At 39.6% G+C, this 13,325-nt stretch overlaps 1 protein-coding gene across 1 annotated transcript in view; it reads right to left on the bottom strand.

Moving 5' to 3' along the window:
* Positions 1-13,325, bottom strand: part of ARID4B (AT-rich interaction domain 4B) — a 197,785-nt gene that overhangs the window by 52,064 nt on the left and 132,396 nt on the right. Inside the window, exons 13-14 of the mRNA XM_068231813.1 lie at positions 11,805-11,899; positions 9,147-9,244 (exon numbers count right to left, since the gene is read on the bottom strand). Coding sequence (XP_068087914.1) covers positions 9,147-9,244; positions 11,805-11,899 — 193 coding nt within the window. The remainder of the gene's footprint in view (positions 1-9,146; positions 9,245-11,804; positions 11,900-13,325) is intronic.

Below are 13,325 nucleotides of genomic sequence, written 5' to 3'. Positions count from 1 at the left end.
TTCTGATAGAAAGAAGGGATTCCCAAAAAAGAAAAAGTTTATACAGAATAAAAGATTCTTTAGGCGAAATAGACAAGACAACAAGGATAAGCCTCAGCAGAGGAGAAGACCTTGGGCCATTAACAGAGAGGGGACGAAAAGGAGTTTTCTTTTTCGGAAACAGGAGGGACAAGAAAAGAAATGACGCCAGAGAAAAAGTTGGGGGGCGTCTGTCGGGATTCTATTCCCAATGGACAAAAATTTCCAAAAGCGATTTCATCCTCAATCTCATAAGTCAGGGGTACAAGATTCAGTTTCAATCCTTCCCTCCAAAGAGATTTATTTCCACGTCCCTTCCAAAAGAAAAGGAGAAAAAGCTAGCGTTAAAAAGCATAGTAAAATCAATGTTAGACGAAAACGTGGTCATTCCGGTTCCCGAAAATCAAATCTCGAACATTCAGGGATTTTATTCAACGGTATTTTTAGTAAGAAAGCCGACGGGGAAATTCAGACTGATTCTAAACCTAAAGGCCCTGAACCCCTTCGTATCTTATCAGAGATTCAGGATGGAATCAATTTACTCTGTGCGAACCTTGTTAACCCAAAATTGTATAATGACAAATATAGATCTGAGGGACGCTTATTGGCACATTCCAATAAGGGAATCATCTCAAAAGTTCCTCAGATTTGCAATAAAAGAAAAAAGAATGATTCAGCATTTTCAATTCAGGGTTCTACCTTTCGGGATATCATCGGCACCGAGGATATTCTCAAAGGTAATGGCGGAGGTGACAAAGTTTTTCCACATGGAAGGGATTCTTGTAATCCCGTACCTAGACGATCTCCTGGTAGTGGCAGAATCATATCAGAAATCAAAAGAAAATACAGAAAGGGTGTTAGAACAATTACAAACCCTCGGATGGATAGTAAACTGGGACAAATCAGTCCTTCAACCAACATCAAAGATCCAGTTTCTGGGAGTCATTATAGATTCAGAGACAGAGAGAATGTATTTGCCAGTCGAAAAGATAGGGAAGTTAAAAGCTATGATACAGGAATTAATAACAAAGCCAGTAATGACGATAAGACAAGTAATGAAAGTTTTGGGATTCCTGACATCAACTGCTCCAGCTATACAGTGGGCAATGATGCATACAAGACACTTACAAAATTGGATGCTAAGAGTTTGGAACAAGACACAGGACAATCTAGAGACACAGGTCATATGTCCACCAGACGTACTGAAGTCCCTGGAGTGGTGGTTATCGGAGAAGATACTCACCGAAGGCAGGATGTGGATCATACCAACAGGGAAGATTATCACGACCGATGCAAGTCTTATAGGTTGGGGTGCACATCTGCAGGGAAGAATGTTACAGGGGCAGTGGCCAAAGTGTGTGAGGATGCAGTCATCCAATTACAGGGAGCTAGCAGCTATACAGAAAGCACTAGAACAGAGTGTACAGACACTGATGGGTCATCATGTTCAGGTCAGGTCAGACAACACCACAGCGGTAGCATATCTGAATCGGCAAGGGGATACAAAGTCAACGAAGCTGATGGAACTGGCCATGAACATATTAACAATAGCGGAAAAGAATTTTCTATCATTATCAGCAATACATCTGAAGGGATCATTAAACACGATAGCAGATTTTCTGAGCAGACAAAAAATGTCAAATACAGAGATGGAAATATCAGACAAGATGTTCAGAAGATTGACCACACAGTGGGGTCGACCACGAGTAGATATGTTCGCAACCAAGCAAAACACAAAATGCAGAAGATTCTACTCCCTGAATCCAAGCGAAGGAGCCGAAGCGGTAGATGCGCTAAGTCAGAACTGGATATTCGACAAGGGGTACGCATTTCCACCAATACAGCTAGTGCCACGAGTATTACACAAGTTATCAAGGACCAAGACAGTAGTAATTATGGTAGTCCCGGATTGGCCAGCAAGAAGTTGGTATCCACTACTACTAAAGATGAGGCTGGAGGGTCCAATAAGGATTCCGGACAAGGAAGTACTAGCTCAGGGATCAAGAAGAACTGGAAGCTCTATTCCAAATCTAAGCCTGTCAGCCTGGCTTCTGAGAGGTCCCCTTTAAGGAAAAAAGGAGTATCAGAAAGGGTTATTAGTACTCTATTGGATTGTAGGAAGAAAGTTACAAGGAAAATTTACCTCAAATATTGGAAAACCTTTAATATGTGGCAGGAAGAGTCAGGGTTCAAGGGTGATTTAGTGCCAACCATTTTAGAGTTTCTACAGGACGGGGTAGAAAAGAATATTTCGTTAAGTACTTTAAAGGTACAGGTAGCAGCAATATCTACCTTTATGGATGAGAGGTTAGCAAGGGACCCCCTTATCATCCAATTTTTTAAGTCAGTGGAGAGAAAGAAACCTATGTTAAAGAAAAAAGTTCCCAGTTGGGATTTATCCTTAGTTTTAAAGGTATTAAAGAAAGAACCCTTTGAGCCCATAGCAGATATTTCCTTCAGACTATTGACAATGAAGACAGTATTTCTTATAGCTATTACATCGGCTAGACGGGTAAGCGAATTAGAAGCCCTATGTTGTGATGAACCGTTTTGTATAATACTTAGAGATGAAGTGATACTGAAGACATGTGATGAATTTCTCCCGAAAGTTACTACAAAATTTCACAGATCCCAGGACATTGTGCTACCATCATTTAAAGAGGAACAAACATTGGATGTAAGAAGATGCCTTATGTGTTATTTAGAGAGGGTAGCAGAATTTAGAAACTCTAGAGCTTTGCTAATTAACACGTCAGGAGCTACAAGAGGTAGTAAAATGTCAAAGAGATCTATAGCTAGATGGATAAAATTATGTATAGAGGAAGCCTATAGGATTACAGGGAATACGGTAGTAGATACAATCAGAGCCCATTCAGCTAGGGCAGCTGCCACCTCATGGGCTTACAGAGCGGGTGCTACGCCAGAAGAGATCTGCAGGGCAGCCACGTGGTCAAGTTTAAGCACTTTCTCTAGACACTACAGAATAGATCTGATGTCTGCAAGACAGCAATCATTTGGAAAGAAAGTTTTGCAGGCAGTCAGCCCACCCTAAATTGGTAAGATTCTTGCTCATCTTCTCGTGGTGGACCTGTCCTGGAGGTTAAAGGAAAAACCAATGTTAGTTACCTGGTAACATCCTTTTTAGTAACCTCCAGGACAGGTCCGTAACCCACCCGATATCAATTATATGTATATATGATGATGTGATAGTATATGTATATGCAGTATGAATATTAAAACCCCTTTTTTGTTTAGGAACAGTACTTGAAATTGACTGAGGATCAAGGGGTTGGACAAAGTTTTATAGAGTGCTCTATCTGGACGTTTCCTGTTCCTGGGAGGAGCCTGTCGTTCTCGTGGTGGACCTGTCCTGGAGGTTACTAAAAAGGATGTTACCAGGTAACTAACATTGGTTTTTCCGCCACCAATTAGGCTTTCTTTGGGTGATACATTTTGCTAAGAATTAATTTATTCTGAATCCATTTTAAACAGGAATATTAGGAAAGAAATGGAAAAAAAAATATTTCTCAGTTTTTGGCCATTATAGTTTGAAATTAATACATGCTACCATATTTAAAACTCATGTATTTTATTTTCCCATTTGTTCCGCTTATTACACCATTTAAATTATGTCCCTATCACAATGTTTGGCGCCGATAACTTATCTGGAAATAAAACGTGCATTATTCAATTTGCGTCCATCACTATTTACAAGCCCATAATTTAAAAAAAATTATATTAATATATTCCTTTGACATGCATATTTAAAAAGTTCAGACCCTTAGGTAACTATTGAAGTTTATTCTTTTTATTGTAATTTTTTTTTTTATTAAAAAATGTATTTGGGTAATTTTTGGTGTGGGAGGAAAACAGCAAATTTTAAGTGTAAAAAAATGTATTTATTTAATAAAAATTGGATGTGGGTGTAGTTTTACAGTCAAAAAGTCCTGGAAGCGTATGATCACGCTTCCAGGAAGCATTAGAACGACGGGAAACTTTTTTTTTAACTCAGAAAAACTGCAGCCTCTGATAAGAGGCTGTCTGTCTTTCTGTGGGGGGCTTCGATCAATGAATGGGATCTATAATCCCATGAATTGATCGCTGGGCTAAGGGCCGGCGGCTGGAGCGCGCATGGCTGGCTGGAGCGCGTGCAGCCTATCTGGATGACAATGTTCATCCAGATAGGATTAAGTGGTTAAAGTTACTTTTATTCAACCAGCACGTCGATCTACAAGAGGCATTATTGTGAAGAAAAAAAAATACATTTCTCAGCTTTTATTTACATTTGAGCAAAAAATGTCCAGTCCAAAATTATTCATACCCTTCACAAACTGTCACAGTCTGTGGGAAAACACAAAGTTCTATACCATTCAAAATAGTCCAAGCTGTAGTTGTTCTAAAGCATCCTTATTACTCTGATTAATTGGGAACAGATGTTTTAAAACAGGTAAAAAACAGCAGATGCTGCAGTTGCTTTGAGGACAGTCATGGCTAAGACAAAGGAGCTCAGTGAGGACCTGCGGCTGCACATTGTGGCTACTCACAAGTCAGGAAAGGGCTAGAAGGTCATTTCTAAATGTTTTCAAGTTCCAGTGGCTACAGTGAAAAGTATTATTAAAAAATACAAGCTGTTCTGCACTGTCGAAAATCACAGAGGACATGGTCGGAAGTCAAAAGTGACAACTGTGCTGGCCAGGAAAAAGTGAGAGAGGTGAAAAAGAATCCAAGGATCACCACCAAGACCATTCTGGTGAATCTGGGATCTGCTGGTGGCAATGTCTCAAGGCAGACAATCCAATGGACACTGCACACTACTGGGTTCCATGGATGCAGACCAAGGAAGACACCACTTCTCCAGATAAGGCACACAAATGCTTGCTCAAATGCTCATCTGGACAAAGAAGAAGACTTCTGGTTTTCTGTGTTATGGTCAGAAGAAACAAAAATTGAATTGTTTGGTCACAATGATGTTTCCTTCATTTGGAGTAAAAAGGAAAAAAAGTCTTCAACCCAAAGAACACCATCACCACTGTCAAACATGGCGGTGGGAACCTAAGGCTTTGGGGGTGTTTTCCAGCCAATGGACCAGGGAACCTAATCACATTAAATGGCACCATGAAAAAAGAGCAATACATGAGGATTCTCAACAGCAACAACAGGCAGTCTGCAGAGAAACTTGGCCTTGGGCACCAGTGGACATTTCAGCATGGCCATGATCCAAAACACACAGCAAAAGTAGTGAAGAAAAGCAGACAACATTAACGTTTTAGAGTGGCCCAGCCAGAGTCCTGACTTAAATCCAAATGAAAATCTGTAGAGGGAGCTAAAGATCAGGGTGATGGCAAGAAGACCCTTGAACCTGAAAGATTTGGTGTTCATTGGTAAAGATGAATGGGCAAAAATACCTGTGGAGACATGCAAAAAGCTGGTCTGCAATTATAGAAAGCGTTTGATTGCTGTAATAGCCAATAAAGGCTTTGCTATTGATTATTGAGAATGGTATAAATAATTTTGGACTGGACACTATTTGGTTAAATGTAAATAAAAGCTGAGAAATGTTTTTTCTCCACAATAATGCCTAGTGTACATTAACCCATTCGTGTTCCGTCGTTTTCACTTGAGAAATGTTCACCTCCTATTCATTAGCCTATAACTTTATCACTACTTATCCCAATGAACTGATCTATATCTTGTTTTTTCCGCCACCAATTAGGCTTTCTTTGGGGGGTACATTTTGCTAAGAGCCACTTTACTGTAAATGCATTTTAACAGGAAGAATAAGAAAAAAACGGAAAAAATTGATTATTCCTCAGTTTTCAGCCATTATAGTTTTAAAATAATACATGCCTCCATAATTAAAACGCACGTATTGTATTTGCCCATATGTCCCGGTTATTACACCGTTAAAATTATGTCCCTATCACAATGTATGGCGACAATACTTTATTTGGAAGTAAAGGTGCATTTTTTCCGTTTTGCATCCATCACTATTTACAAGTTTAAAATAAAAAAAATATAGAAATATTTCATCTTTACATTGATATTTAAAAAGTTTAGACCCTTAGGTAAATATTTACATGTTTTTTTTTTTATTGTAATGTTTTTTTTAATATTAAACATTTTATTTGGGTAGTTTTGGGAGGGTGGGAGGTAAACAGTAGTGTTTTAATGTAAATGTGTGTTGATTTTCATTTTTTTAAACTTTTAGTTGTAGTATTACTTTTTGGCCACAAGATGGCGGCCATGAGTTTGTTTACATGACGTCACTCTAAGCGTAACACACGCTTAGAGCGACGCATGGGGGAGGTAACAGCCAGAAAAGGCGCAGCTTCCGAGAGAAGCTGTCGCTTTTTCAGCGGGGGAGAGGAATCAGTGATCGGCACCATAGCCCGATTCACTGATTGCCTGGCTAACGAAAATCGGGCCGGTAGCGCACGTGCGCGATCGGCCACGGGAGCGCGCGGTAGCGCGCATGGTTCCTGGATGTAGTTTCTACGTCCAGGAACCAAAATAGGTTAAAGCTGAGAATTTTTTTTGTCTTGTCTTTTGGGAGACACCTATGTCATTTCCCCTCAAAGAATTACAGTGGAGGAAATAATTAGTTGACCCCTCACTGATTTTGTAAGTTTGTCCAATGACAAAGAAATGAAAAGTCTCAGAACAGTATTATTTCAATGGTAGGTTTATTTTAACAGTGGCAGATAGCACATCAAAAGGAAAAATCGAAAAAAAATAACCTTAAATAAAAGATAGCAACTGATTTGCATTTCATTGAGTGAAATAAGTTTTTGAACCCCTACCAACCATTAAGAGTTCTGGCTCCCACAGAGTGGTTAGACACTTCTACTCAATTAGTCACCCTCATTAAGGACACCTGTCTTAACTAGTCACCTGTATAAAAGACACCTGTCCACAGAATCAATCAATCAAGCAGACTCCAAACTCTCCAACATGGGAAAGACCAAAGAGATGTCCAAGGATGTCAGAGACAAAATTGTAGACCTGCACAAGGCTGGAATGGGCTACAAAACCATTAGCAAGAAGCTGGGAGAGAAGGGGACAACTGTTGGTGCGATTGTTCGAAAATGGAAGGAGCACAAATGACCATCAATCGACCTCGCTCTGGGGCTCCACGCAAGATCTCACCTCGTGGGGTGTCAATGGTTCTGAGAAAGGTGAAAAAGCATCCTAGAACTACACGGGAGGAGTTAGTGAATGACCTCAAATTAGCAGGGACCACAGTCACCAAGAAAACCATTGGAAACACATTACACCGCAATGGATTAAAATCCTGCAGGGCTCGCAAGGTCCCCCTGCTCAAGAAGGCACATGTGCAGGCCTGTCTGAAGCTTGCCAATGAACACCTGAATGATTCTGTGATGACTGGGAGAAGGTGCTGTGGTCTGATGAGACCAAAATAGAGCTCTTTGGCATTAACTCAACTCGCTGTGTTTGGAGGAAGAAAAATGCTGCCTATGACCCCCAAAACACCGTCCCCACCATCAAGCATGGGGGTGGAAACATTTTGCTTTGGGGGTGTATTTCTGCTAAGGGCACAGGACAACTTAATCGCATTAACGGGAAAATGGACGGAGCCATGTATCGTGAAATCCTGAACGACAACCTCCTTCCCTCTGCCAGGAAACTGAAAATGGGCCGTGGATGGGTGTTCCAGCATGACAATGACCCAAAACATACAGCAAAGGCAACAAAGGAGTGGCTCAAGAAGAAGCACATTAAGGTCATGGAGTGGCCTAGTCAGTCTCCGGCAGTGCTGGGCCGAAATTACGCATGAGCGTAATTACGCATCGTAATTCAATGTAAAATTACGCGTAAGCGCTACGCGTAACTTACGGTCTTACGCGTAATTATTTACGCGTAAGCAGTAAAGTGGTATCGTAATTACACTGTCTACCGTAATTGCAAGGTATGCGTAATTTTACGAACACTTATAATTTTACGCGTAATTACTAACGTAAAAACTTCCCTTTTCTAAGAGTAGCCAATCAGTCAACATCCTAAGCAACCAATAGTATCTTCTCCCGCCCTTCAGTATAAGCGAACGTTTTGCCACATACGAACGATATGTACGCAATAACTGTCACATTGACGGCTATTGCGTACATATCGTTCGTATGCGTCAAAAAATACGCATTAATGGGTATTACGGCACTACGCGTAACATCGTAGTGTAAGCGACTACATTACAGTATCCTTACGTGTAACTGCGTAAGTTTACGCGTAATTACGGTGATGTCCCGTAGATAATTTCCTACGCCGTAACCGTAATTGCGTAATAGCGTAAAATTACGCGTAATGATCCGTAAGCGTAGATTTTTCCATTACGACCAGCACTGGTCTCCGGACCTTAATCCAATAGAAAACCTATGGAGGGAGCTCAAGCTCAGAGTTGCACAGAGACAGCCTCGAAACCTTAGGGATTTAGAGATGTTCTGCAAAGAGGAGTGGACCAAAATTCCTCCTAAAATGTGTGCAAACTTGGTCATCAATTACAAGAAACATTTGACCTCTGTGCTTGCAAACAAGGGTTTTTCCACTAAGTATTAAGTCTTTTATTGTTAGAGGGTTTAAAAACTTATTTCACTCAATGAAATGCAAATCAGTTGCTATTTTTTATTTAAGGTTATTTTTTCGATTTTCCTTTTGATGTGCTATCTACCACTGTTAAAATAAACCTACCATTGAAATGATACTGTTCTGAGACTTTTCATTTCTTTGTCATTGGACAAACTTACAAAATCAGTGAGGGGTCAAATAATTATTTCCTCCACTGTACTTGGTGGTTTTATAAAAGGAACGAAGTCAAAATTTGCCAGGGGCATGAATATTTATGGGCAGCAATGAATGTATGGATCGAGATTATGTGAGATATATCACACTACTTTTCACCCTGTTAAATGAAAAACTACATTTGCATTTGTTACTGTTACAGTGTGAATAAGTGGTAATTGCACATTTTTCCATTATCGTTTAATATAGCTAGAAAGTCTAACTTGTAGCCAGTTACTTCAGAATGTCCCAAAATCGGTAAAGAAGGAAAAGAAAGAAAGAATCTTTATGCAATATTCAAGAATAATGTAAAAAAAAAAAGAAATTATTGCACGTACTTCTTGTAAGCACATTTGACATTGTACCCAGCGGCTGAATTTAATATAGGAATTCCAAGATCCTGATAGACCTGTTTCCACACTGCTCCACTTTCAATCTGTTGAAGACATTAAAATATAAACAAATCTTATGAAAACAGAGCTATGGGGGAACAAATATTACCTTTATGTCATTTCAGCATGGTTCTTGGTGATTACATCACTATTACAATTTGAATTAGAAAAGAATTTCAGTAACATTAACTTGTCAAATGACTTGTGTATACATTTATAAGAAAAGTCAAATTATACCTTAAACATCAATAATGCAAAAAGAATATAAATGTAAAAATCAGCGTATGCTTATTGACAATTGCCTTATCCAAAAGCTTTCCATAACTGTTGAGATGTGTGCAGCAATCAAAGCTGCAACTAAAGCAATTTCGCAATTTTTTTTTAAGTACAGTTACTTAGCATTTGATTTACTCACTTAAAGTACCCCTAAACCGAGTGTGGTTCTGTTCAGGCGTGTGTGTGTGCGGGCGTGTGTGTAAAATCATAACAAAAATCCTGCTGCCAGTACGCCAGCAGCAGCCCCTCTCCTACTCACCTCCCTGGGCTCCAGCTCTGCAATTTTACCTCCGTGGAGCTCAAACGCTTTGGTGGCAATTCAGAGCCTCCGAGGACAGGAAGAACAGCTACCGACGTCTGGAAACCCCAGGAGGTGCGTAAAAGCTCCCGCTGCGCCCAATACTCATGGAGCTCCTGGCGGCTAGCCTGAACATAGCTCAGGACTACCACCAAGTAGGTTAAATATCTGACTGGGATGCATGCCGAATATGGAAAGAGGAGGAGGAGGTAATCCTCTATCTGTTCTCATCCCGGCCATCCTGCTTGACTCTCCTTTCCTCCTCAGTTTCCGCCCCTTTGCCTCCAATTCACACTCACTCCCATTAAATGTGTGTGTATTCAATACGCAAGCGCCAGTGCTAGGCTCACACATGCGCACTACAGGTCTTGGACGTGCATTTAGTGCTTCTAAAAGCACTGACCCGGGAGCAGTTCTCTGGTCGGTGTCATTTTTTAAAATGGAGTGGCCAAAAACGGGATCAACTGCTAAACAGAGCCACGGAGGAACAAGACAGCATGGTGAACCGATTCAGCTGGAGGTTAGTAATAGGAAAATGTTTATTTCACAGGGTTCTTTTTTTTTATTCTGGAGTACTTTAAATTAAGTATATCTATTGTGCAGATAAATAAAAACATAATTTTGCCCATCATTTAGTTTCTCCAGTGTTGGAGAAGGGAGTAAGAAGAGGAACTGATACAAATCCCCCATAAATGCACCACAGTCCTGCTTTTATCTTCTTTGAGGTCTGCTCCTTCAATCCCAGCAGTGAAGTCTGAAAGTATCCCACAATGCCTATCCATTCACGCTTCTTCTAGACACTGTACTGTGGGTCCTGATTAGTGTTGGTGTTTGAATTCGGGATCCTGCATTCCAAAACCTGAACAATGCAAGGTGCGCTTTTCACAACTTAAATGCTTTCTCCTTCTGGTTTGGAAGGAGGAAGCATCAGAGTCATGTGAAGCGCGACGTGAGCTACAACACCGTGACCCTGTCGTCCACTGGCTGGGGTCCTGAAGTGCGGTGTCTGGTATAATTCAGGCTTCTGGATACAGAATCACAAATTCGAACAGCAACACTACTCCTGATTGACTATGCAGCACTGTCGGTGAAAGTCAAACCACAGAGCTGTGTGTTGAAAGGGGCAGATCTGAAAGCCAACTTGAATTTGAAGCTTCAGAGATTTTTCCCCGGAACAGAAGCACTGATGGAAGGAAAGGACCTGGAAGGCGAAGGACCAAAACAAAGCACACAGACTAGATCCCTGGGTTTTGCTTCAGTTTTTAAACTATTTTCATAATTATTAAAGTTGTTGAAAAACAATGATTATATTATATCAACAGCAGAGATCGAAAAACAATTATTTTGTTAAAAGACTATTTTTATTTTGTTTTGTTAGAAGAATACAGCTCATGTAGTGCACAGTTATACCTAATACCAGGCATGGGCAAACTTGGCCCTCCAGCTGTTAAGGAACTACAAATCCCACAATGCATTTGCTTTTATGAGTCATGACTGTGGCTGTCAGACTCCTGCAATGCACTGTGGAACTCGTAGTTCCTTAACAGTTGGAGGGCCAAGTTTGCCCATGCTTGCCTTATACACACAATGCCATACTGAGTATCCCTCCAACAAGCCAGCAACACTAGACAAATTATTTGTAAATACAAGGGTCACAACTGCTCAGCAGTTCACGACTGGCAACATATAGTAACTAAAAAATGTAGGGTAGACAAGTTAACTACTTCACTTGCTTGTTTGTATTTTTGAAGCCTGTGCAAGCACTTCCAACCTGTATTAATATTTACTGAACACCAAAAGAAAGCTGGATGAGAACATGTAAAGTGTTTAGACGCATCAAAATCTCAAAGGATTAAAAATGATGAAACATAGCCATTTTGGTGGGCATGAACCTCATAAACCTACTTTACAATTTCAAGCCTGAACAAGCTTTGTATGTCGATCAATAGCACCATATGCTATGCGACTATGCTAAAAACATTATAATGTAATCTACAAATTTACATGGGATCATGAAGCAAAGTACTTACATTACTAAATCCTCCAAGTTTATGCACAAGACGAAACAATTTAAAAAGATTTAAATTTCTATATCCCAGCACAGGTTTTTTGTTAATTGGGGTTCCTAGAAAAGAAACAAAAGAATTGTTTAATGATCAAAACAAACACTGAGAACAGCGAGTGAACATTACTCAAAATATCTCAGGCAATCTTTGCTAATAACAATCAGCGTGCATACACGCAAAAACGGTGCCAGGTGCAGGGTGAAGCTGAAAATTGCTCACCCTGCTCCTGCAAAAGTCCCAACACTTTAATTACTACTCCCCCTCCAGGTCGCCATGGACTCAGGAGAAAGATGTAATTCAGCTGCCAACTATTGGGAATAACGCATGGTGCGTCCAAATTTCCCTGTGTCACTTTGCACTATTTCAATCAGTGGTACCTTAAAGGGACACTTAAGTCTCTGTAAAAAAAATGCTCTATGCTGCAAAATGCTCTATGCTATAGCAGCATAGAGGGCGCTATTGTGGCTGGGAACGCGAAGAATCACTCGCCTTCCCAGCCTGTCGGCTCCTGTCGTCGAAACCAGAAGAGGCTGCCGGCGGGGCCAGGAGCATCTGATGGAGTCTACGTGGGCACCGGACAGCTGCAGGGGGCTGCTGGAAGCCCCAGGTGAGTTGAACTCATTTTTTTTTTACAGAGAATTAAGTGTCCCTTTAACTAAACTTCCTTTTGGGCTCAAATGTAGCACTGTACTACTCTAAAGTGAACCAGGCACCGTTTTTTCAAAATATGTAAAATGAACATCCTCCTAAGGGAGTTTCATAAATAGGGTGGTGGGTCTGTTGACAGGCATTACTTATCCTCAGAGGGCTGCTCCTTAGCCCCCTGTCTGTATACACACCTGCCGCATGCCAGGGGATGTAGTCCTTCAACATGAGTACATCCAACCTGTACACACATCGAAGGAAAAAGCGTATATATATATATATATATATATATATATATATATATATATATATATATATATATATATATATATATACATACATATATACATATATACATATATACATATATACATACATACATATATATATATATATATATATATATATATATATATATATATATATATATATGTATATGTATATATATATGTATGTATATATATATATATATATATATATATATATATATATATATATATATATATATATATATATATATATATATATATATATATATACATATACATATACATACATACATACATACATACACACACACACACACATATACAGGTCCTTCTCAAAAAATTTGCATATTGCGATAAAGTTCATTATTTTCTGTAATGTACTGATAAACATTAGACTTTCATATATTTTACATTCATTACACACAACTGAAGTAGTTCAAGCCTTTTATTGTTTTAATATTGATGATTTTGGCATACAGCTCATGAAAACCCAAAATTCCTATCTCAAAAAATTAGCATATTTAATCCGACCAATAAAAGAAAAGTGTTTTTAAAACAAAAAAGTCAAACT

Source organism: Hyperolius riggenbachi, chromosome 4 (assembly GCF_040937935.1).
Source record: "Hyperolius riggenbachi isolate aHypRig1 chromosome 4, aHypRig1.pri, whole genome shotgun sequence".
NCBI classification, from domain to species: domain Eukaryota; kingdom Metazoa; phylum Chordata; class Amphibia; order Anura; family Hyperoliidae; genus Hyperolius; species Hyperolius riggenbachi.
Note: the sequence above shows the minus strand (reverse complement) of the source record. Positions and strands in the feature narration are given on the sequence as shown.